Source organism: Aotus nancymaae, unplaced genomic scaffold (assembly GCF_030222135.1).
Source record: "Aotus nancymaae isolate 86718 unplaced genomic scaffold, 86718_ANA_hifiasm-v0.15.2.pri h1tg000089l, whole genome shotgun sequence".
In the NCBI taxonomy this organism is placed as follows: domain Eukaryota; kingdom Metazoa; phylum Chordata; class Mammalia; order Primates; family Aotidae; genus Aotus; species Aotus nancymaae.
Genome location: NW_026988504.1, coordinates 23378380 through 23404500, shown reverse-complemented (window position 1 = coordinate 23404500; position 26121 = coordinate 23378380). Strand labels below are relative to the sequence as shown.

General features: G+C 44.6%; 1 protein-coding gene across 2 annotated transcripts in view; it reads left to right on the top strand.

Moving 5' to 3' along the window:
- The first annotated feature begins 3769 nt into the window (after nt 1-3769).
- DHX8 (DEAH-box helicase 8) overlaps nt 3770-26121 on the top strand; it is a 36732-nt gene continuing 14380 nt past the window's right edge. Inside the window, exons 1-15 of one of the 2 annotated variants that reach the window (XM_021673678.2) lie at nt 3770-4067; nt 7091-7176; nt 7733-7805; nt 8574-8653; nt 9725-9834; nt 10232-10573; nt 10948-11092; nt 11186-11389; nt 13375-13462; nt 16970-17067; nt 18376-18523; nt 22338-22519; nt 24838-25032; nt 25337-25522; nt 25645-25855. In XM_021673678.2, coding sequence (XP_021529353.2) covers nt 3920-4067; nt 7091-7176; nt 7733-7805; nt 8574-8653; nt 9725-9834; nt 10232-10573; nt 10948-11092; nt 11186-11389; nt 13375-13462; nt 16970-17067; nt 18376-18523; nt 22338-22519; nt 24838-25032; nt 25337-25522; nt 25645-25855 — 2296 coding nt within the window. In that variant the 5' untranslated portion in view covers nt 3770-3919. Of the gene's footprint in view, nt 4068-7090; nt 7177-7732; nt 7806-8573; nt 8654-9724; nt 9835-10225; nt 10574-10947; nt 11093-11185; nt 11390-13374; nt 13463-16969; nt 17068-18375; nt 18524-22337; nt 22520-24837; nt 25033-25336; nt 25523-25644; nt 25856-26121 lie in introns of both variants that reach the window. The other variant, XM_021673677.2, reaches the window with a different exon arrangement.

Here is a 26121-nt window from a genome sequence, read left to right as displayed (position 1 = left end):
CCTGCCTGCCCTCAGATGATGGGGAACAGACCAGCTTTGTGTTTTTGTTTGTTTTCTGTCTTCCAATCATCTGCCCCCATGTTTAGGCAGCAGAGAGACCTAAGTTATAAACACAGCTCTGCCAGGAGCTCTCTTGGCTGAGCACGGCATTTAGAGTATTCTAGTTCTTCCTTGATGCGTTTCACTTTTTTTTTTTTTTTTTTTTTTTTTGAGACAGAGTCTCACTATGTTGCCCAGGCTGGAGTGCAGTGGCATGATCTCGGCTCACTGCAACCTCTGCCTCCTGGGTTCAAGTGATTCTCTTGCCTCAGCCACCCGAATAGCTGGGACTACAGGCATGCGCCACCACACTCAGCTAATTTTAGTCAAGATGGGGTTTCACCATGTTAGCCAGGCTGGTCTCCACCTCCTGATCTCTGGTGATCTGCCTGCCTCAGCCTCCCAAAGTGCTGGGATTACAGGTGTGAGCCACCCTACCCGGCCTAATAAGGAAAATTAATTGTAACTGATATTATATTGAAAAATATTATATCCAAAGGACAGTTAGGATACATTTACTTTTGCGCTGAGTTCGATTCACAGTCTCTTATGGGAAGGAAGAGTAGAAGGATTCCATGTGCATCTGTGTTTGGGCTGTCAAGTTATCTGTATCTACATAATTATTTGTTTTCCTTTGGCTTCAGAGAAATTTTTGGTGTTACAAGAAATATGTATATCGTGTAAAAACTGTCACTTCTTAAAATGTGTAGTTAATAGCACATGTAAATAAAATGTAATGTTTTGCTGTTAATATTTACTATTGATATACGTTCAATAATTCCCAAACAATTCTAATATTTAGTATGAATTAATTCTAGTATTTATTGCTACTACTGCTACTATATGTTATGGTTCCATAGCCCATTTTCTGACAGAGTTTTAAAAACAAAACAAACTCCAGTCCGGGCACGGTGGCTCACACCTATAATCCCAGCACTTTGGGAGGCCGAGGCGGAGGGATCACCTGAGGTTGGGAGTTCAAGACCAGCCTGGGCAACATGGAGAAACCCTGTCTGTACTAAAAATACAAAATTAGCTGGGCATAGGGATACATGCCTGTAATCCCAGCTACTTGGGAGGCTGAGGTCGGAGAATTGCTTGAACCCAGGAGATGGAGGTTGTGGTGAGCCGAGATCACGCCATTGCACTCCAGTTTGAGAAACAAGAACAGAATAGGCCGGGCGCGGTGGCTCACGCCTGTAATCCCAGCACTTTGGGAGGCCGAGGCGGGTGGATCACGAGGTCAAGAGATCGAGACCATCCTGGTCAACATGGTGAAACCCCGTCTCTACTAAAAATACAAAAATTAGCTGGGCATGGTGGCACGGCCTACAGTCCCAGCTACTCTGGAGGCTGAGGCAGGAGAACTGCTTGAACCCAGGAGGCGGAGGTTGCGGTGAACTGAGATCGCGCCATTGCACTCCAGCCTGGGTAACAAGAGCGAAACTCCGTCTCAAAAAAAAAAAAAAAGAGCGGAACTCCATCTAAAAAACAAAAACAAACAAACAAACAAAACTCCCTATCTGTTCCTCCTTCCAGTTAAATATTGGAGGAAAGCAGAATAGAAATATGATTTTTTTAAAGGGAAAGAAGCATAGAGAATCAACATCAAATAGAATAAGCCCTTGACATTGTAACTCCAAGCTGGCAAGTTGAGCACGTTAGAGTTTTCCATTCCATTCATGGGGAGAAAGAGGAAGCGAGAGGGGAGGAGTGGGAAGAATTCAGAGGTTACAGTACTGATTCCTTAGGAACCTGGACACACGGAGCTCCTGGAGGCAGTGAGAACAATTGCTGGAGTTTTCTCTACCTGTCATTTTTCAGTCCATGGTGAGATGTTGAAGAAACAGAGTCCAAAGTTGCATCACTGTAAAAAATGTTGCCAAAGTGAAAAGCAGGAGTCTGATTTCCTCCTTTTGATTGATTGGAGAGTCATTCAATTTAGGGTGTTTCTGTTTCCTTATTCATCACACAGAGCACTGGGGTGTGGGGAAAATTGCCATCCCACATTGGAGTTGCCACAAAGGAAAAAAGGACCTGGAGCAGAAGTTGGGACACCTGAGCTTATGATCTTGGATTTACAGCACAGCCGATATTTGGGAGAATAAGGTTTTTTGTTGTTGTTGTTTTTGGTTTTTTGGTTTTTCTTTTTTGAGACAGTCTCACTCTGTCACCCAGGCTAGAGTGCAATGGTGAGATCTCTGCTCACCGCAACATCCACCTCCCGGGTTCAAGCGATCCTCCCACCTCAGCCTCCCTAGTAGCTGGGACTACAGGCACATACCACCACAGCCAGCTAATTTTTGTATTTTTAGTACAGATGGGGGTTTCACCATGTTGGCCAGGCTGGTCTTGAACTCCTGACCTCAAGTCATCCGCCTGCCTCAGCCTCCCAAACTGCCGGGATTACAGAGGTGAGCCACTGCGTCTGTCCCCTGAAGGAATAAGTTCTGGGAGGACTCAGGAAAACTGGGGATTGAAAAGCAGGTTTTCACAAGAGTGGAGCCGGCTGGCTCTGAGGGTTTCCAGACTAAGGGGATCTGTGCTTGACAGACCACAGACCAGCTCCACTCTGACCATCTTCTCAACCTTGTGATTTGTTTTTTGAGACAGACTCACATTCTGTCACCCAGGCTGGAGTGCAGTGGTGCAATTTCAGCTCACTGCAACCTCCGCCTCCCGGGTTCAAGTGATTCTCGTGCCTCAGCCTCCTGAGTAGCTGGGACTACAGACGCCCGCCATCACCATGCCCGAAGAATTTTTCTATTTTTTTCTTTTGTTAAATGTTTTGAGACGGAGTTTTTGCTCTTGTTGCCCAGGCTGGAGTCCAAGGGCGCAATCTCGGCTTACTACAACCTCCACCTCCCGGGTTCAAGCGATTCTTCTGCCTCAGCCTCTAAAGTAGCTGGGATTACAGGCATGCGCCACCACGCCCAGCTCATTTTGTATTTTTAGTAGAGACGGCGGTTTCTCCATGCTGGTCAGATAGGTCTCGAACTCCCGACCTCAGGTGATCCACCTGCCTCGGCCTCCGAAAGTGCTGGGATTACAGGCGTGAGCCACTGCGCCCGGCCAATATTTCTATTTTTAGTAGAGATGAGGTTTTGCCACATTGGTCAGGGTGGTCTGGAACTCCTGACCTCAAGTGATCCACCAGCCTAGGCCTCCCAAAGTACTGGCATTACAGGCGTGAGCCATTGCACCCAGCCTAGCCTTGTGATATTAACAGTAACTGACATTTGTGGTGTGCCGACTGTGTGTCACACTCCTTCCAGTTATTATTCCATTTAGGGTAGAGCAACATTATTCTATTTTGCAGGGGAGAAAACTAAGGCCCAGAGATTAATTTGCCCAAGTACCCAGCTGGACAGTGGACGTGCCAGTTTCCTCGTGTGTTTGCCTGGGGCTTATCAAAGATCGCTTGAGATCGGACGACAGGAACCACAAAGAAGTGAAGCCGGGAATTTGCGGATCCACAGTAAAGCAAGTTTGTCTTTTCTTCCAGACGTGCATTAAGATTCCTTTTTCAAGGGTTCTAAAGCGCAGGCGCAGGCTGGCACCTCTTGTGCAGGCCACGGTCGCCCTCTGCCGGCAGGAGTGCGCTGAGTCAACGTTTCCGGGCCTGAGGGCGGTGGAGATTTTTCTTGCCTATAGAGGGCGCGGTTTGGCGTGCAGAGTAACCCTCTCTAGCCGTCCCTTCCTTAAGCACTTCCTGTCTGATCTCTATGATCCATCCAGTTGCTCCTTGATTAGTTCCTTAGGTTTTCAATTTACCGTAAACAAAGGCGACGCGCGTCGACCTGGAAGTGAAAGCCGGAACCCGGCCGGAGTAGCTCCGTGCTCTGGCTGTGAGGAAGGAGGTCCGGGGCAAGCTGCAGCCATGGCTGTGGCTGTAGCCATGGCGGGATCCATGATCGGGTCGGAGCCAGGCCCCGCGGAAGAACTTGCTAAACTTGAGTACCTGTCTTTGGTGTCTAAGGTTTGCACTGAGCTGGACAATCACTTGGGGATCAACGACAAGGACTTAGGTGAGCCCTGGGAGGTCCCTGTGGCCTCAGTTTGGGATTGAGGGAAGCGGAAGGAGAAAGAAAGGTGGTTGATGGACCGAAAATACGTTCGTGTGAGTCTGTGGAGGCAGCTGGCCCTGGGGGTTTCCAGACTAAGGGGATCTGTGCTTGACAGACCACAGACAGCCCCGGGCACAGGGAACCGCGGCAGTGGCCTCGGCTTGAGAGCCCTCGAGAAACTTTAGAAACTTTCCCAGAGCTGTCGGTGAAGGCTGGGCCGGTCAACTCTGCTTGGTTTTTGTTGTTGTTGTTGTTGTTGTTTTGGTTTTTTGTTTTTTCCCAGCCTCAATTAAACATCTTTAACAACAGCAGCAGGTGCTGCGATGACGATAATGTTGGCTGACGTTTATTGGGTGCCCACTGTGTGCCAGATGTGATGCTCAGCTCTTATATTGACATCTTTTTTGGTCTTCACGCCTCTCTGTGACATAGTACTAGTCTGTGTTCTTGACCATTCTTTCTGTACTCTTTTTTGAGACAGGGTCTCGCTCTGTTGCCCAGGCTGAAGTGCAGTGCATGATCTCAGCTCACTGCAGCCTCGATCTCCTGGGCTCAAGCAGTCCTCCCACCCCAGCCTCCCGGGTAGCTGGGACTACAGGCATGCCCTACCAAGCGTGGCTAATTTTTAAATTTTTTGTAGAGACGAGGGTCTCACTATATTGCCCAGGCTGGTCTCGAACTTCAGGGCTCAAGCAGTCCTCTTGCCTCGGCTTCCCAAAGTGCTGGGATTATAGGCGTGAGCCACTGCGTCCTCTACTGTCTTAAATACCAGTCACTATTCGGGGCAAACTACATCTGAGGAACCCAAACTGAGGAATTAGAAAATGCTAGGGTCCTAGATCTAAGGCCATAGACAGATGGAGCCCTTATGAAGGTAAAAGGGAATGGATGGGATAAAGGGCAACCATGGAGGGATTGACCTTTGATAAGTACAGGGGTGCTTCCTCAGTTGTAACAGGAGTGAGGACAGAGAACATAGTTGCAGATTCAGATGAGTTTAGATACTGGTGGTAGGAAGATCCAGCCCAGTCTTCAGTTTTTTAAATGAAGATGAAGTCATCAATTGGAGGGATGGAAGGGAAGGGGCAGGTGACAGGAGGGGGTTAGGGAAGTTAGATGAGTGACCTTTGGTAAGATTCAGTTTCTCTGAAGCTGTTTTTCTCATCTGTCAAGTGGGAGGATGTGGTCACAGGGTCACCATGTAGCACTTAGGAAGATGCCCTGCAGCCTGTATGTTTTAGTTTACTTTTCTCTTGCCTCCCAGTCAAGATGTGTCTGTCCTGTATATTTTTTCCTCAGTGTTCTTCTCCTTTAGTTGATAATGAGGTGATCATTTTGTCGGTTTTGCTATCTCATTAATATGTTTCCTTTATTCAGCAAATATTGAACTAGGGGGCTAGGAATACCACAGAGAACAAGACAGATTTCTGCTTTCAGGGAGCTTACCTTTCTCTGTTTTTGTTTTAACTCCTAATACCTTGGCCTTTTAGAGGAAACAAAAAAGTTACTAACATCTTCCGATGTTTAATTGTTTTGATGTTAACTTCATTTATGTACAAAAAATAGAGCAAGGTATAAACTCCGTTTTTTTTTTTGTTTGTTTGTTTGTTTGTTTGTTTGAGGTGGAGTTTTGCTTTTGTTGCCCAGGCAACAAGTTATCTAGATCTTTCATGTTATTTATTTATTTATTTACTTAGGATTGCATTCAAATGAAAGCATTAAAATTTTTTTGTAGGACCCATAGTATGAGGCTTATTATCTCAGTCTATGGTAAAATGCACTTCATTTCTTTTTTTCTTTTCTTTTTTTTTTTTTTTTTTTGCACACCCCCCCTCCCCCATGCACTTCTTTTCTGAAAGTCTCTTTTTTTTTGAGACAAAGTCTCACTTTGTCACCCAGGCTGGAGTTCTGTGGTGCTGTCATGCCTCACTGCACCCTGGGCCTCTTGGACTTAAGCCATCCTTCCACTTCAGATTCCCGAGTAGCTGGGATTACAGACGCACACCACCACCCCTGGCTGATTTTTGTATTTTTTGTAGAGATGGGGTTTTGCCATGTTGCCCAAGCTGGTTTAAACTCCTGGGCTCAAGCTGTCTCCCCACCATGGCCTCCCAAACTGCTGGGATTACAGGTGTGAGCCTGTCGCTTAATTAATAAATAGCTCTAATATTAGAAGTTTCAGGAACTAGACTGGGAGCAGTGGCTCATGCCTGTAATCCCAGCACTTTGGGAGGCTAAGGCTGGAGGATTACCTGAGGAAAGGAGTTCAAGACCAGCCTGGCCAACATAGTGAAACCCTGTCTCTACTAAAAATACAAAAATTAGCCAGGCATGGCGGCAGGCGCCTGTAATCCCAGCTTCTAAGGAGGCTGAGGCAGGAGAATCGCTTGAACCTGAGAGATGGAGGTTGCAGTGAGCTGAGATCGTGCCACTGCACTCCAGCCAAAGCAAGACTGTCTCAAAAAAAGAAAAAAAAAATGTTTCAAGAACTAGGCAGGTTTGTTTAGAAAAATTTGGGGAACAAGTTAGTCTTTCATCAGTGTGGAGATTGCACCACCTAGCAGCTGCCTGGCCTTCATATACAGATTGGATCTGTCTTTCTGTTGTGTGCCTCTGTGTGTCTGTGTGCCTGCACGGGCTCATGCTTTTTGTTGTCACCTTTAGAGTCTAGTCTAGGTGCCATCATGTTCAGGTAGTAGTTTTGTGAGAAGAGGGTACGATGATGTGGGGCAAATAGTTGTTCCTAGTTTAAATACACTCAAGGGCTACGTGGAGCCATTTTGTAGTAATATCTTTCATTTGTATAAATTCACTAGAACAAGTGGATAATCTCAGCAGTCTAGATTTTCTTTCTTTACTCCTATCAGATGGCGGTCTTTGGTTTTTATGACTGTTGGATAACCTAATTAGTTTTGTTTGCAACATACTTGCAACTGATTTCTTGCTCATGTCTCTCTTTTCTGAATTCTGTTTCTTATTTGAAGCTGAATTTGTGATCAGTCTTGCTGAGAAAAATACCACCTTTGATACTTTTAAGGCTTCTCTCGTCAAAAATGGTGCAGAATTTACGGTATGTATACCTGGAGAAGGCAATCTGTAAATATTAATGTTTTAATGTCACTATCGAATTTAAGTTTTGATAGGATTTATATAGGATTTTGATACAGGAAGGAGACAATTTTACACGTATCAGTGAAGTAAACCATTAAATGTGTAATGTTTTCATGCCATTAAGCAGTGGTGATGTAAACAGATTTTCCATAATACCTCTCTAGGAAAACGGCAAGATTTTCACCAAGTTTTTGTAGGTATTTACATTCTTATGCTGTGAGTCAGAAAGTCAGAAATGACTCTTGGGGGTAGTTCTAAACCATGGGAAATAAAATGATGGCAGGGAGCCTAATAACTTTTATCCTCAAAGGGTACTAAGTATTGGCTTTCTCTGAGGCTACTATACTAGGTTCATGCTACACCAGGTTGACACTCTGTTTCCTTTATTGCAATTAGCTAAATTCAAGTGCATAGCAACCCTCCCCTAAAGGACATTCTTTGCCTTTTCCTTTTAGAAGTGTATTTAAGCACTGATCCAGGAGTTGACAGTTTTTGTTCTATGTTTCTTTTCAAAGGATTCTCTTATTAGTAACTTGCTGCGTCTCATACAAACCATGCGACCTCCAGCGAAGCCTTCCACTAGCAAAGGTAAGCAGAGCTTCCAGCTGAGCTGAGCTTCCAGAATGGTGTAGATTCTGAGCAGCCTGTAAATTGCATTTGTTTTCCTCTCAGCAGTTGCTGAGCAAGTAAATATTCTAGTAAGATTTGTAAAATGGACTGGGCGTAGTGGCTCACTGCTGGCCCAGCAGTTTGGGAAGCCAAGGTGGGAGGATCACTTGAGACCAGGAGTTTAAGACCAGCCTGGGCAACATAGAGAGACCTGGTCTCTACAAAAAAATTAAAAAAATATCCAGGCATGATGGCTCACCTCTGTAGTTCCAGCTGCCTGGGAGGCTAAGGCAGGAGTGTCGCTTGAGCCCAAAAAGGCAAAGCTGCAGTGAGCCATAGTTGCACCACTGTACTCCAGCCTGAGTGACAGAGTGTCTGTCCTCCTCCCCATTTCAAGAGGAAAAAAATTTTAAATGACTTAAGACAAAATCAAAATGATAAGATATAACCAAATGAATATTGCTACTCTCCTCTCTCTGCTCCGTTTCTAGATAGTTTGTGGTCAGTGTTTTTAGAAAATTAAATTACATTTGTAGTAAGGGGTATGATTAATAGTTTGTGGTCAATGTTTTTAGAAAATTAAATTACATTTGTAGTAAGGGGTATGATTAATATGTAGCAAAATGCAATGTTCTGTTTTTAGTTTGATACAAATCTAATGTTGAAGTTATTTTGTTAACCATTAATAATATTAAACATATCTTTTTTTTTAAACCCCTTCATGCTCTTTAATGAAATAAAATCCAGTTGTTAAACCTAAAACGGAAAAAGAAAAGCTGAAGGAACTCTTCCCAGTCCTTTGCCAACCGGACAACCCTTCTGTTCGGGTACTGATGCCATTTTGAGAATGTCTACTATAAGTGTGTATTCCCAACCCTTTTTCTTTGTCTCATTAGTAATTTTATTAATTTTAAGTTTGCCGTGGTAACTTATTTTTCAGAAAGTGTTTGATCCCTCCCTGAGCATGTACTATGTATTGAATATGTTAAGGGGTTCTGAGAATGATATTCAAGGGAAACGAGATTGGGAATTTGGGGAAGTAGTGATGGGGATATGAAATAAGGTTCTGGAACAGATGCCTGATGTGTGAAATTAGATTTTTTTTGCCCTGTTCCTTGCTAAAGGTCTAATTTTAAAGGCATTTTGGTTTTTAAATTTCATTTGAACAAATATTTTATTAGGTACTTACTTACTGTATGCCAAACACTGTTCTAAGTACCTGGGTAACAGCAGTGAATAGAACCAACAAGAGTTTCTGCCTTTGGAGATTATATGCTGGTTTTAGGGTAGGAAGCAGGAAATAAACATGTAAACATTCGGGTGGGGAGGAGATAGGCAAAAAACGCACAAGTATAACATAGCAGATAGCAATAAGGGCGACAAAATAAAGCTGCAGTCGGGGGAGGGAAAAAGAGAGTGTAGAGGGAAAGTTGCTTTTTTTTTTTTTCTGTGCCTCCCTCAAAAGAGAGTTGCTTTTTAAATTTTCTAATATCTGTTTTCTATTTATAACCATCACTTGCGTTCTTTTATGGCAGAGATGATTAATATCTAACTGCCTTTCGAAGAATCGCCTGAACCCAGGAGGCTGAGGTTTCAGTGAGCCAAGATCGTGCCACTGCCCTCCAGCCTGGGCGACAGAGTGAGACTCCATCTCAAAAAAAGAAAAAAAACCTAACTGCTTTTCATATAATTGTATTAAGGACAAAGGGGATTTGTCAAATGTAGCAGTGATTCTCAAGAGCCTTTGTCCATTTCTTCTGTATCTATCTCAAATCAAGCTGGAAATCTCTGTCCCTCTTCTGTTTCCCTCACATAGTGGTTAGTGATTTGTAGATGTACCTGAAGTACAAACAGATAGATTCTTGAGTGGTTTTCTTCCTTCTCCTCTACCTGTGCAGACCATGTTGGATGAAGATGATGTGAAAGTTGCTGTGGATGTCCTGAAAGAATTGGAAGCTTTAATGCCCAGCGCAGCAGGCCAGGAGAAGCAAAGAGACACTGAGCATCGGTTTGTCCTTACTGTCATGTCCTTTGGAAGTTTAGGGTACTGTGACAGTTGAATTTTGTGGACCAGCCAAGCAAAATTGTGGGCAAGTTTGTAGAACCTGGACTGGTCATATATCATATTGTTGGGTCTGTTTTTATTGCTCCCTGCTAAGAGTATGTAGCAAATACTAGGATGTTCAGAAGAGAGAAATCAGGGTTGAAACAGGCTGAATATGTTTGTGCCTTGATTCTTTATTGACCTCTAGGGGTGCCATAGTTACTGAAACTCTAATTCAGTTCAACACCTAGTGGGCACCTACCATGTACATTACACTGTACTGGGTGCTTGGGGTTGCAAAGATGAAGCTGGATTGGTTTTTTCTTTTTTAAACAGGTGCTTATTGATTTGTTAGGGACAGGACAAAGAAGAAGAAGCGGAGTCGAAGCCGAGATCGAGACCGAGATCGGGAACGAAATCGAGATAGAGACCACAAGCGGAGACACCGATCCCGCTCACGATCACGCTCCAGGGCCCGAGAGAGGAACAAAGCCAAGTCTAGACACCGGTCCAGGAGCAGGAGTCAGAGTCCCCCCAAAGACCGGAAGGACCGGGACAAATACGGAGAGAGGAATCTGGATAGATGGCGGGATAAGCATGTGGACCGCCCTCCCCCAGAAGAGCCCACCATTGGGGACATTTATAATGGCAAAGTTACCAGCATCATGCAGTTTGGTTGCTTTGTGCAGCTGGAAGGACTAAGGTAATGGCTGGTGCTCTTCTGTTCACACCAGTGATGGGCAGAATTTCTTTTTATCACTGAGGATTTTCACATTCTAAAAAGTTATTTTGATTAATGATACTTTAGAAATTGACTCTTTTGAAATGTTACATTTATTCCTTTCTGTGTCTTCAGGAGATCTGTCCTTGTGCTTGTTGAGACAAGTAGAATTTCTCTCCGCACCCCATGTCTCCCCGTGGGGAGAGTGATAATACTATTTTATTGTTTGACCACCTTCATGGTACTTTTCTCTTGAGGTCAAGACCATTTTCTTTTGTTAGTTCCAACAAGGGTAGAAACTGGTTGGGGGAAAAGTATTTTTTGGTATGTTCCAGATGTGTCTGACTCTCCCTCAGAAAGCGGTGGGAAGGCCTGGTACACATCTCTGAGCTCCGGCGGGAAGGTCGTGTGGCCAATGTAGCTGATGTGGTGAGCAAAGGCCAGAGGGTCAAAGTCAAAGTGCTGTCCTTCACTGGGACCAAGACCAGCCTGAGCATGAAGGTAGGTGAGATGGTCAGCCTGTTCTTACATCTGATGGCCAAGGGAATGGAAGAGGACAGCAAGTGTGCTAGCTCCCTTGTTTTTGTGCCTTAGGATGTGGATCAAGAGACTGGAGAAGATCTAAACCCAAATAGACGACGAAATCTTGTTGGGGAGACCAATGAGGAGACCTCAATGCGGAATCCTGATAGACCCACTCACCTGTCCCTTGTCAGTGCCCCTGAAGTAGAGGATGACTCACTGGAACGCAAGCGCCTCACCCGAATCTCTGATCCAGAGAAGTGGGAGATCAAACAGGTTGGCGCCCTTACCTTTCATGGCCAGATAGTCATTCAGTATGTAGCATGGTGCTTAGGGGTGTGTGCCCTGGAGCATGATGGCCTGGGATGACTTTTGGCTACTATTAGTCTGTTTTCACACTGCTGTTAAAGACATACCTGTGACTGGGCCATTTACTAAAGAGGTTTATTGGATTTAAAACTCCACGTGGCTGGGGAGGAAGGTGAATCAATCATGGAGGAAGGTGAAAGGCATGTCTCACATGGCAGCAGACAAGAGAAGAGAGCTTGTGCAGGGAAACTCCCCCTTTTTAAAACCCTCAGATCTCGTGAGACTTACCCACTATCATGAGAACAGCATAGGAAAGAGCTGCCCCATGATTCAGTTACCTCCCACTGGGTCCCTCCCACAACACATGGAAATTCAAGATGAGATTTGGGTGGGGACACAGCCAAACCTTGTCAGCCACTTATTAGCTGTATAATCCTTAACTAAGCTACTCTACCTCGTTGTGCCTCAGTACCCTCATCTGTAAAACAGGACCAGTGTTGGTGGTGTGAAGATTAAATGAGAGTTAAAAGAGGTGAAACTCTTAGGTTAGTGCCTGGCATATGGTAATTGCTATGTAAGTCTTCATTATTGTTTTTATCTTTCTTCACTAAATGTCATAACCATGGTATGTCAAGTACCATGAAGAGCTAGGGCTATAAAGACGAATATATCATGGTTCCTATGCTTAAGGAACTCAAAGTCTAGCAGAGGAGACAGATCTAAACAAATAATTGTGAGGGGTTACATATTTTTTATTTTATTTTATTTTTGAGACAAGGTCTTGTTTGCTCTGTCACCCAGGCTGGAGTGCAGTGACATGACCACGGCCCCCTGCAGCCTCAACCTTCCAGGTTCAGGCTATCCTCCCACCTCAGCCTCCCAAGTGGCTGCGACCCCAGGCACATGCCACCATGCCCGGCTAATTTTTTAATTTTTTGCAGAGACAGTCTTGCTGTTACCAGGGCTGGTCTCAAACTCCTGGGCTCCAAGTGATCCTCTTGTCTCAGCCTCCCAAAATGTTGAGATTACAGGCATGAGCTGCCATGTCTGCCTACATATTACATAATAAGAAATGTACCAGCATGCTGTGGAAACAAGGGAAAGAGCAGATAACTTCCTGGGGGTGACACTTTTGAGCTTACACTTTTCAGCACTATGTTGGAGAACCACCCCCATAACCCTGGAATGGGATGGATGACATTTGAGGTCCTGACGTCGTGGGTCAGAGGAGAAAAAAATTGGGTTTCCAGCTGGGCACGGTGGCTCACGCCTGTAATCCCAGCACTTTAGGAGGCCAAGGCGGGCAGATCACGAGGTCCAGAGATTGAGACCATCCTGGCCAACATGGTGAAACACCCATCTCTACTTAAATACAAAAAATTAGCTGGGCGTAGTGGTGTGTGCCTGTAGTCCCAGCTATTAGTGAGGCTGAGGCAGGGGAATTGCTTGAACCAGGAGGCGGAGGTTGCAGTGAGCCGAGATTGTGCCACTGCACTCTAGCCTAGCGATAGAGCAAGACTCCGTCTCAAAAAAAAAAAATTGGGTTTCCTATATGAAACCTCTGTAATTAACTCTCCTAGAAAAGAAGAGTTTTGGCTGGGCATGTGGCTCACACCTGTAATCCCAGCACTTTGGGAAGCCAAGGCAGGAGGATTGCTTGAGGCCAGCACTTTGAGACCACCCTGGGCAAATAGTGAGACCCTGTTGCTAGAACAAATTTAAAAGTTAGCCAGGTATTGTGGTGTGCACCGGTAGTCTCAGCTATTCAGGAGAATGAGGCAGGAGAATTGCTTGAGCCCAGGAGTTTGAGGTTGCAGTAAGCTTTGATCAGGCCACCGCACTTCAATGTAGGTGACAGAGCAAGATCCTATTTCAAAAAAACAAAACCAAAAACAATGAAAAAAGTTTTGATCTTAGCAGATTACAAATGCTACCTTCTCTTCTTTGGCTAGATGATTGCTGCCAATGTCCTTTCCAAGGAAGAGTTTCCAGACTTTGATGAAGAGACTGGCATTCTCCCTAAGGTGGATGATGAAGAAGGTAACTAGTCAGTTGGATTGAGAAAGATAATTGGCAAGTTGAGCCATTGTATTTTGTGGTTTGCTTGTACTTTAGTGGCTACTAATCATTTGTTCTTTGGGTCTCACTACTCATCTCTCAAAAAAAAAAAAAAAGGATCTCACCACGATGGAAGCAAGAAATTCATTTTTCTGACAAATGCTTATGTCTTATTATATTTGTTGCTTATACTAAGCTCTCAGGGCCAGGCATGGTGGCTCACACCTGTACTCTCAGCACACTGGGAGGCTGAGGCGGGCAGATCACCTGAGGTGGGCAGATCAAGTGAGGTCAGGAGTTTGAAACCACTCTGGCCAACATGGTGAAACCCTGTCTCTACCAAAAATACAAAAATTAGCTGGGCGTGGTGCTAGGCGCCTGTAATCCCAGCTACTCAGGAGGCTGAGGCAGGAGAATTGCTTGAACCTGGGAGATGGAGGTTGCAGTGAGCTGAGATCGCACCACTGCACTCCAACCTGGGTGACAGAGTGAGACTGTCTCAAAACAAAAACAAAAACAAAACGCTTTCAGGTTATAAAAAGTTAAAATTGTATTTTTGAGAGTAAATTTGATCTCATATTCTTAGTAATTATTCTGAAAACCCTGGATTCACCTAGGTAACCTCTGAGTTGCCCTGGAAACAACTTTTAACTCAGCCCATAATGACTTTTTTGAAATTATAAAATCTTATAATAGAATTCTATAATTTATATTATAATAGTGAGCACCTATGAACCCATCTTAAGAAGCTGAATTTGGAAGCACCTCTGAAGCCCCTCCATGCTCCCCTCTGCTTAGATCTTCTTTCTCCCTCCTCGGAGTGACCACCATCCCAAATTTGTGTTAATCGCTCTCTTGCTTTTCTTTAGAGTTTTACCATCTGCATATCTATCCCTAAACATTATATTGTGTGGTCTATTTTTGAACTTAACTCATATTTCTTTTTTTTGACATATTTTTGATATTTATCTGTTACTGGTATTTCACTCATTTCCATTGTTATAGAGTGTTTTTATACATAAATTGTCTATAATTTATCCACTTTTGGTAGACATATGAGTTGTTTCTTGGTTTTTTGTTAATCTTTGTGAATAACAGTATTTTGAAATTGCTATATTGTCTCTCAGTGCTTATGTGCAAAACGTCCTTTTTTTGCGAAATACGTAGAATTACTGGCAAGGCCAAGTGTTATGGCTCACCCCTGTAATCCTAGCACTTTGGGAAGCTGACTGAGATGACAGGATTGCTTGAGCCTAGAAGTTTGAGACCAGCCCTGGCAACATAGCTAGGCCCTATCTTTACAATAATAATAATAATAATAATAAATTAACCAGGTGTAGTGATATGTGCCTGTACTCCCAGCTACTAGAGAGGCTGAAGAGAGAGGATTGCCTGAGCCTGAGAGGTAGGTCAAAGGTACAGTGAGCTATTGTCATGCCACTGTGCTGTAGCCTGGGCAACAGAGCAAGACCCTGTCTTTTTTTAAAAAAAATTACTGGATAGTAAGAAATGTGTGTGTTTGACTCTACTGGGCAGTTCCAAATTTTTTGCTATTGGTTTCTGTACTGTTTATACTTTTGCCATAAGCTTAATCAAATTCCATTTGGTGTTGTTCAATTGTCCAACTAATTTTTTGCAAATTTATTATGGGTTAAGGATTATTCCATAATGAAGTTGGATGGCAAATGCCTTAGTACCATTTAGAATGTCAGGAGATCATTTTATCACAGGCTTAACTTCTTTTGAAAGTAGGTCTGGGCTGGGTGCAGTGGCTTACACCTATAATCCCAGCACTTTGGGAGGCCAAGGTGGGCGAATCACCTGAGGTTGGGAGTTCGAGACCAGCCTGACCAACATGGAGAAACCCTGTCTCTACTAAAATAATACAAAATTAGCCGAGCATGGTAGCATATGCCTGTAATCCCAGCTACTCGAGAGGCTGAAGCAGAATTGCTTGAATTCAGGAGGCAGAGGTTGCGGTGAGCCAAGATCGCGCCATGGCACTCCAGCCCCTGGGCAACATGAGTGAAACTCTGTCTCAAAAAAAAAAAGGGGTGATCAGTTCTTGGTCTGGAGCACAAATACCCTAGAAATGGCTGGTGGTGGGGAGAATAGTCACTTGGGTTGGAGTTTTACTTGCATCGCTGTTTTTTTGACCTGGGAAGCTGTCTTTTTGAGATGGAGGTTTATCCTTGTTGCCCAGGTTAGAGTACAGTGGTGCGGTCTTGGCTCACTGCAACCTCTGCCTGCTGGATTCAGGTGATCCTCCTGCCTCAGCCTCCTGAGTAGCTGGGATTGCAGGCACCCACCACCATGCCCGGCTAATTTTTTTGTATTTTTAGTAGAGATGGGGTTTCACCATGTTAGCCAGGCTGGTCTGGAACTCCTGACTTCAGGTTATCCACCTGCGTTGGCCTCCCAAAGTGCTAGGATTACAGGTGAAAGCCACCATGCCCAGCATTTTTGTTTGTTTTTGAGATGGAGTCTTGCTCTGTCATCCAGGTTGGAAGGCAGTGGCGCGATCTAGGCTCACTGCAACCTCCGCCTCCCAGGTTCAAGCAATTCTCCTGCCTCAGCCTCCTGAGTAGCTGTGATTACAGGCACGTGTCACCATGCTCGACTTATTTTTGTATTTTTAGTAGAGACGGGTTTCACCATGTTGGTCTGGCTGGTCTCGAATCCTGACCTCGTGATCCGTCCTCCTCAGCCTCCCAAAGTGTTGGGATTACAGGCGTGAGCCACGGCACCCAGACATTTTTTTTTTTTTTTTAATTATTATTATTATTATTATTTTTTTTTTTTGAGATGGAGTTTCGCTCTCGTTACCCAGGCTGGAGTGCAATGGCGCGATCTCGGCTCACCGCAACCTCCGCCTCCTGGGTTCAGGCAATTCTCCTGCCTCAGCCTCCTGAGTAGCTGGGATTACAGGCACGCGCCTCCATGCTCAGCTAATTTTTTTCTATTAGTAGAGACGGGGTTTCACAATGTTGACCAGGATGGTCTCGATCTCTTGACCCCGTGATCCACCCGCCTCGGCCTCCCAAAGTGCTGGGATTACAGGCTTGAGCCACCGCGCCCGACTTTTTTTTTTTTTTTTTTTTTTAAGACAGAGTCTCACTCTGTTACCTAGGCTGGAGTGCAGTGGCTCGATCTCAGCTCAGTGCAACCTCTGCCTCCCAGGTTCAAGCTATTCTCCTGCCTCAGCCTCCTGGGACTACAGGTGCCTGCTCCCAAGCCTGGATAATTTCTGGATTTTTAGTAGATACGGAGTTTCACTATGTTGGCCAGGCTGGTCTCAAACTCTTGACCTCAAGTGATCCTCCTGCCTTGGCCTCCCAAAGTGCTGAGATTGCAGGCATGAGCCACTGTGCCCCACGAGGGGAAGCTATTACTGATAAAGATTGCTGGTGCTATGGAAATTAATTGTTTCCATGAAAATTGTTATTCCCTCTTGTTTATGACTAATTCTTCTTTTGGGGGAACTTTTAGATGAGGACCTTGAGATTGAATTGGTTGAAGAAGAGCCTCCATTCCTGAGAGGGCACACTAAGCAAAGCATGGACATGAGCCCCATTAAAATCGTCAAGGTGAGAATTGCTGGACCTTTAACCTGGAAATGTCACGTGGACTTCTTTTTCTAAAGTAACGGGTCAGGTTATTAAATCTGCGTAAGTAGAACTTGGGCCACAGAAAGTCTTATTGGCTGTCAGCTAGGATCTAGAATAGTTTTGTTTTAAATGGAGGTTGGGTTGGCTTTATTGCTTTTGCCTGTTTAATTCTTTTGTGCTCCTTTTGTGTGTTTTGGGTGGAAGCAGAGATAGACAGAATGCTTAATCTACCATCCTTGCCTTTGCCTGGGTTCCTTACAGCTTGAATGTTGCAGATTGAAAGGCGATTTTGAAGGATTTACTTGAGCAGTTGGGATTGGCCACCATAGAAAGCTGGAGCATTGGGTGTTGGGGAGGGCAGAGCTGCGAGGGGAATGTGAACTCGAATCCATAGAACAGTAAAAATTTTAGGTATGGAAAAGGGTTTATTAAAGGTCTCCCAGCCCAGCACATATGTAATGCTTATAATCCATGCATATAATTCTTCTGCAGTGTTCTTCTTATGTGGTCATCTCATAGCTGCATGACATTGTTAGTGACAGGGAATTCACCAGCCCTTCAGGAGGTACATTTCATCATTAGATGGATCTGATCGCTAGTTCTTCTTTAGGCTGACCTAAAACCTTGCTCACTAAAGCGTCCACATTGGTCTTGATTTTGGATCCTGGGGTCATATAGAAAAATTCTGATCCTGGCCAGGCACGGTGGCTCATGCCTGTAATCCCAGCACTTTGGGAGGCCGAGACGGGTGGATCACGGGGTCAAGAGATCGAGACCATCCTGGTCAACATGGTGAAACCCCGTCTCTACTAAAAATACGAAAAAATTAGCTGGGCATGGTAGCGCACGCCTGTAGTCCCAGCTACTCAGGAGGCTGAGGCAGGAGAATTGCCTGAACCCAGGAGGTGGAGGTTGCGGTGAGCCGAGATTGCGCAATTTGCACTCCAGCCTGGGTAACAAGAGTGAAACTCCGTCTCAAAAAAAAAAAAAGAAAAACAAAAAAAGAAAAATTCTGATCCCTTTCTTATGTCCTTCATACATTTAAAGGTAGCACATCATTCCTATCTCATCTTGAAACTAAACATCCAGTTCCTTCAATGATTTATCATTGTCCTTGTTCATTTTGTCTGAATATGCTACAGTATATCCATTTCTTTCATATAGTCTGTTACATTGGTAGGAACTTTATTCCAGGTGTGGTCTCATGTTTTAGGTTACAGGGGCTTAACATCTACATTTTATTTCCTGGACATTTAATTCATGTTGATTTTTCTTCTGTTGTATCAGAACCCAGATGGCTCCCTCTCCCAAGCAGCAATGATGCAAAGTGCCTTGGCCAAAGAAAGGCGAGAACTCAAGCAGGCCCAGCGGGAAGCTGAGATGGATTCTATTCCCATGGGGCTCAACAAACACTGGGTTGACCCTCTGCCCGATGGTAGGACCCTTGGAGGGGTGTATGGACCTTGTTTAAAAATATGAGCCTTCCAGAACACAGGGAGGGGACACTCCCAGCACCTACTAAAAATTCACCCTTGGGCCAGCATAGTGGCTCATGCCTGTAATCCCAGCACTTTGAGGGGCCAAGGCGGGTGGATCACCTGAGGTCAGGAGTTTGAGACCAGCCTGGCCAACATGGTGAAAACCCATCTCTAGTGAAAAAAATACAAAAATTAGCCGGGTGTGGTGGCACACACTTGTAATCCCAGCTACTTGGGAGACTGAGGCAGGAGAATTGCTTGAACCCAGCAGGCAGAGGTTGCATGAGCCAAGATCAGGCCACTGCATTCCAGCCTGGGTGATAGAATGAGACTCCGTCTCTAAAAAAATTTACCGTTGATTTTTCACTTCAGTTACAGCATGTCTGGTTTTTTTCTTAAACACGTGTTTAAAACCAAAAAAAATTTTTTTTTTTTTTTTTTTTTTTGAGACAGAGTCTCACTCTGTCACCAGGCTGGAGTGCAGTGGCGCGATCTTGGCTCACTGCAACCTCCACCTCCCAGGTTTAAGTGCCATGACCAGAGTTGTATTTCCAAAGGATGATTCAGAGTGCCCTGCAGAATGAGTTGGTTGGGGCACATGTGATGATTTAGGAAGGTTTTATAATAATTCAGAAGAGAGAGGATGGTGGCTTGAACATGGAGGGAGCAAAGAGGAGGGATGTACTTGAGAAAAGTGATTTGTTGAATGTAGAGTAACAGGAGTGGCCAAAGATGACTTCCAGGTTTCTGATATGAGCACTAGGATGAATGATGGGAACACCGGAGGAGAAATAGGTTTGTGGGAAAAGATGGGGAATTCAGTTTTGGACTTGTATCCAAGGTAACTAGAGGACATCTCAGGTTGAGTTATCCAGTGTAGAACTGAGTATAAGAGCTCAGAAGAAAGGTCTGGGCTGGAGACAGAAGTTTGAGAATTCTGTTAATTTAGATAACAGTTTGGCTGCATGTAATAGAGATTCAAAACAGTAGATTAGGCTTGGCATGTTGGCTCACGCCCGTAATCTCAACACTTTGGGAGGCTGAGGCAGGAAAATTGCTTGAGACCAGGGGTTCAAGACCAGTCTGGGCAACATGGTACGACCTTGTCTCTATTTTATTTTTTGAGATGGAGTCTTACTGTGTTGCCCCAGCTGGAGTGCAGTGGTACGATTTTGGCTCACTGCAACCTCTGCCTCCGGGGTTCAAGTGATTCTCCTGTCCTAGCCTCTGAGTAGCTAGGACTACAGGCATGCGCCACTATGCCTGGCTAATTTTTTCATATCTTTAGTAGAGACAGGGTTTCACCGTGTTGGTCAGGCTGGTCTTGAACTCCTGACCTCAAATGATCCGCCCATCTTGGCATCCCAAAGTGTTGGGATTACAGGTGAGCCACCGTGTCCGGCCCTTGTCTCTATTTTAAAATCAAATTTAAAAAAAATGACAAAATAAAAAAATACTAGATTAGAAATATTCATTCATTGTTTAACAATATCATCTTCCATTTCCTCAGAATAAACTCATTCATTCCCTTTTGCCCTTTAGTGACATGTTCTCTGTGACCCTTCTTTGGCCTCTGCCAAAGCACACTTATTTTGTTAGTAGGCATAAGTTATTTTTTCATAGCTGGCTTTTGGCATCAAATTTGTAAAATGTTTGCATATTCTAGAGCACCAGTAAAATTCTCTCATTATTTTTGCTCCTCACTCAAGCCATAATTCCAAGGCGAACCTTAAAAATAGACGCTAGGTCCGGGTGTGGTGGCTCACACCTGTAATCCCAACACTTTGGGAGGCTGAGGCAAGCAGATCGCTTAAATCCAGGAATTTGAAACCAGGCTGGGCAATGTGGTGAAGCCTCATCTCTGCAAAAAATACAAAAATTAGGCCCAGTGTGGTGGCTCATGCCTGTAATCCCAGTAGTTTTGGAGGCTGAGGCGGGTGGGTCATTTGAGGTCAGGAGTTGGAGACCAGCCTGACCAACACAGTGAAACCACCTCTACTAAAAATACAAAATTAACAGACGTGGTCGCGTGCACCTGTAATCCCAGCTACTAGGGAGGCTGAGGCAGGAGAATCACTTGAACCCAGAAGGCAGAGGTTGCAGTGAGCTGAGATCACGCCATTGCACTCCAACCTGGGCAACAAGAGCGAAACTCCATCTCAAAAAAAAAAAAATTAGCTAGGTGTGGTGGCATGCACCTGTAGTCCCAGCTACTGAGGAGGCTAAGGTGGGAGGATTGCTTGAGCCCAGAAGGTGGAGGTTGCAGTGAGCTGAGATCATGTCACTGCACTTCAGCCTGCTGGGCATCAGAGCCAGACCCTGTCTCAAAAAAAAAAAAAAAAAATTAATCTGAGAGAAGCCAGACACAACAGATCACATATTGTATGAAATATCCAGAATAGGTAAACCCATAGATATAGAAAGTAGACTAGTAGTTACCAAGGGGAAGGAAAAGGGGAAATGGGGAGTAACTGCTAATCAGTACAGAATTTCTGAGATGATGAAAATGTTCTAAAATTAGATAATGGGGTTGGCTGCACAACTTTATAAATATACAGTAAAACACTGAATTAGACACTTAAAAAGAGTGACATGGAGGCCAGGTGTGGTGGCCACATTTGTAATCCCAGTACTTTGGGAGGCCAAGGAGGGAGGATTCCTTGAGCCCAGGAATTTGAGGCTGCAGTGAGGTATGATTGCACCACTGCACTCCAGCCTGGGCAACAGAGTCTCAAAAAAGAAAAAAGAAGAGTGCGACATGGCATGTGAATTACATCTTGCTATAGCACTTATTTAAAAGGCAGAGAGTGCTGGGCATGGTGGCCATGCCTATAATTCCATTACTTTGGGTGGCTGAGGTGGGTGGATTGCTTGCTCCCAGGAGTTCAAGACCAGCCTGGCAACATAGAGAGATCTCCTCTCTTCAAAATTTAAAAATGAGGCAGAAGGACTACTTAAAACCAGGAGGTCAAGGCTGCAGTGAGCCAGGATTGTGCCACTGCACTCCCACTTGGATGACAGAACAAGACTCTGCCTCAAAAAAGAATTCCAGTGTCCAACAATCAGGTCTTCACTTCTCTGAACTAACCTTTCTTCTGACATCACGGGTGTGTAGCACCACTTGTTACAGTCTCTTTCCCACTCCCTGCTGCCCCTTCTATATTCTTTTCTTCACATTAATTTGTTTCTTTGAGTACTTTTGATCACGGATCACTGAATTGAAATGCTGCATGTGTAGTGCTTACCTGCCATTTTATTTTTTCCCTGATGCGGCCTGTTTTTTGTTTTTTTTTTTTAAATGGGGTTTCACCATGTTGGCCAGGCTGGTCTTGAACTCCTGACCTCAGATGATCCGCCCACCTTAGCCTCCCAAAGTGCTAGGATTACAGGCGTAAGCCACCGCGCCTGACTTTTTTTTTTTTTTTTTTTTAAGACAGAGTCTTGCTCTTGTCGCCCAGGCTGGAGTGCAATGGTGCGATTTTGGCTCACTACAACTTCTGCCTAGTAGGTTCAAGTGATTCTCCTGCCTTGGCCTCCTGAGTAGCTGGGATTACAGGTGCCCACCACCATGTGCAGCTAATTTTGTATTTTTAGTAGAGACAGGGTTTTACCATGTTGTCCAGGCTGGTCTCAAACTCCTAACCTCAGGTTATCCACCTATCTCAGCCTCCCAAAGTGCTGGGATTATAGGCATGAGCCACCGTGCCCAGCCTCCTGGTGCATCTTGAGGTAGCTTGAGGACAATCCTAAATTGCCTGTTTTCCTTTACAGCGGAAGGCAGACAGATTGCTGCCAACATGAGGGGTATTGGGATGATGCCCAATGATATTCCTGAGTGGAAGAAACATGCTTTTGGGGGCAACAAAGCCTCTTATGGGAAAAAGACCCAGATGTCAATTATTGAGCAGAGGGAGAGCCTGCCCATCTACAAACTGAAGGAGCAGTTGGTCCAGGTGAGAAGCCCTTTTATGATGTATTGGTGGGGAGTAGGGTTGTTTTCTAAAAGAAGGATGACATTTTAAAATTGAAACTAGCGGGACAAGTATGTGCCTACTTGAAGTGGATTTTCCAAAAGGGATAAGAAAAAAGGAGAAAACTTGCTTTTTTTTTTTTTTTTAAGATGGGGTTTCATCATGATGGCTGGTCTTGAACTCCTGACCTCAGGCGATCCACCCACCTCAGCCTCCCAAAGTGCTAGGATTACAGGCATGAGCCACCGCGCCCAGCCAAAGGAGAAAACTTTCTAAATACTTTTTAAAATAATGGGAGCAGGGATGTTAGCTTGTACCTATGATCCTAGCACATCAGGAGGCCAAGGCAGGAGGATCACTTCAGCCTGGGAGTTTGAAACTAGGCTGGGCAACATAGGGAGACCTCGTCTCTACAAAAAATAAAAAATTTACCTGAGTATGGTGGTCCTTGCCTGTAGTCCCAGCTACTCAGGAGACTGAGATAAGAGGACTGCTTGAGCCTGAGAGGTCAAGGCTGCAATGAACTGCAGTCACACCACTGCACTCCATCCTGGGTGACAGAGTGAGACTCTGTATCAAAAGTGTGTGTGTGTGTGTGTGTGTGTGTGTGTGTGTGTGTGTGTGTGTACAGACACACATACATATGTATATGTCCATATATTTTCTTTTTCCTGGGGACCCTAGAACAGTTCCAGGTGGGCAGAATATTGTGTTGCATGGACAAACAGCTCTGGTCAGTAGTTAAAAATGAGGAAGGCCGGGCATGGTGGTTCACGCCTATAACCCCAGCACTTTGGGAGGCCAAGGGGGGCGGATCACCTGAGGTCGGGAGTTCAAGACCAGCCTGACCAACAGGAAGAAACCCTGTGTCTACTAAAAATACAAAAAAATTAGCTGGGTGTGGTGGTGCATACCTGTAATCCCAGCTACTTGAGAGGCTGAGGTAGGAGAATTGCTTGAACCCCAGAGGTGGAGGTTGCGGTGAGCCACCATCGCACCATTGCACTCCAACCTGGGCGTAAGAGCAAAACTCCGTCTCAAAAAAAAAAAAAATGAGGATACTCAGCCAATAAAACTCATCTGGGCAAGGGCCATGCTTTGGTAGTTCACATTCTGGAATTCAGATTTTAAAACCACCGAGCCTTCCTTGAGGTAATCAGGTTTACTAGTTTCCAGCGAATCCTTTCAACAGTATCTTTTATGTATACAAGCAAGTACAGATAAAGGCACACATATTTTATATGCGTACTTTATGTGTTTATAGTTGGCAGTGATATTATATACACTGTCTTACATCTTGCTTTTTCCACTTAATGATATATCTCAGAGATTGTGTGTGTGTTTGTGTGTGTGTGTGCATGTGTGTGTGTGAGAGAGACAGAATTTCGCTTTGTGCATGCTGGAATACAGTGGCGTGATCTCAGCTCACTGCAACCTCTATCTCCTGGGCTCAAGTGATCTTCCCACCTCGGCCTCCCAAGTAGCTGGGACTGCAAGGTGTGCACCATCATGCTCAGCTAGTTTTTTGTATTTTGTAGAGATGAGGTCTCACTACATTGTCCAGGCTAGTCTTGAACTCCTGGACTTAAGCAATCCTCCCTCCTCAGCCTCCTAAAGAGCTAGGATTACAGGCATGAGCCACAGCACCTGGCCTTTTTTAAAAAAATAAATGCCAGGCCAGACGTGGTGGTTCACCCCTGTAATCCCAGCACTTTGGGAGGCCAAGGCGGGCAGATCACCTGAGGTCAGGAGTTTGAGACCAGCCTGGCCAACATGGTGGAACCCCATCTCTACTAAAAATACAAAAATTAACCAGGTGTACTGGTGGGTACCTGCAGTCCCAGCTACTTGGGAGGCTGAGGCAGGAGAATTGCTTGAACCCGAGAGGTGGAGGTTGCAATGAGCTGAGATCATGCCACTACACTCTAGCCTGGGTGACAGAATGAGACTTCATCTCAAAAAGAAAAAAAAAAAAAAGCTTTTTTTATGTGCCTTGTTATTTGGATCAGCTCTGGTTTATTTAACTAGTCCTGTATTCATAGAAATATAGTTGATTGTAATCCTTGGCTGTTACAAACAATATAGAAATAAGAAATAACTTCTGAGGAAAGATACTAGAAATTTGGGAGTTACAGTGGGAAGGAACACTTTTTATGTGTCTTTTAAATTTATTGTTGACTTCTTTAACCATATGTGTATGTCCCCCTTTTCTTCAGTGTTAGAATATAGTCATTAATTATTTTATTCCAAAGTAGCATGTGGCAAATTTTAATGACCATATTTATATTCTGTTGCTTTAGGCTGTCCATGACAATCAGATCCTGATTGTTATTGGTGAGACAGGATCTGGAAAGACAACACAGATCACACAGTACCTGGCAGAGGCAGGCTACACTTCCAGGGGCAAGATTGGGTGTACCCAGCCCAGAAGAGTGGCAGCAATGTCAGTGGCCAAAAGGGTGTCGGAGGAGTTTGGGTGTTGCTTAGGCCAAGAGGTAAGTAGATAGTGGAGTCACTCTAAAAATACCAGAAGCAAAGGCCCACATCTCCTAACCAATCAAATGGAAATATGAATAATACTGCCTTTTCTAAGGTTTCTCCTGAGGGAGAGAGGGTTCCCATTGTCATAATCAGTCTGTTCAGGGTATGGTCTAAGACATACCTTACTGTGAGGAAATTACTGTACATCTTGATCAAATTCTTAAGATTATGAGTAACAGTGACTGCGCTGAAATCTTGCCTGGTGATTGGGAAAGGGGACATTTGTATCCTAGGTTTTCCCCTTCTGTTCTGCTTTAGGTGGGCTACACCATTCGATTTGAGGACTGCACTAGCCCTGAAACAGTCATCAAGTACATGACAGATGGGATGTTGCTTAGGGAGTGCTTGATTGACCCTGACCTCACTCAGTATGCAATCATCATGTTGGACGAGGCACATGAGAGGACAATTCACACTGATGTGCTCTTTGGATTGTTGAAAAAGGTAACTAGATACTCTTTAATGACCCTTCTACCTGTTGGAAACCGAATTCTGGGAGTTGGATTTGAGTACCTGTGTCTTTTTGGGTAGTCCTTTTCAGTAAGCCACATTATATTTCTCTTTAGACAGTTCAGAAACGACAGGACATGAAGCTGATTGTCACCTCAGCCACCTTGGATGCCGTGAAGTTTTCTCAATACTTCTATGAAGCTCCCATTTTCACCATCCCAGGTCGAACATATCCAGTGGAAATACTGTACACAAAGGAACCTGAGACAGATTATCTGGATGCCAGCCTGATTACTGTTATGCAGATCCATTTAACAGAGCCACCAGGTGAAGAAGAAGCAATATTTTTCCTCTTAGGCCAAGAGTCCTCATATGAATATTTTTTTTGCTAATCTTTTTAGAAACACCTTCTAAATATTCATCTCTCTGCAAGCCTCAGGCTTGTATGTTTGAAATGGTGGTGGTAGCTGGGCATAGTGGCTCACGCCTGTAATCCCAGCACTTTGGGAGGCCAAGGCAGGTAGATCACAAGGTCAGGAGATTGAGACCATCCTGGCCAACATGGTGCAACCCCATCTCTACTTAAAATACAA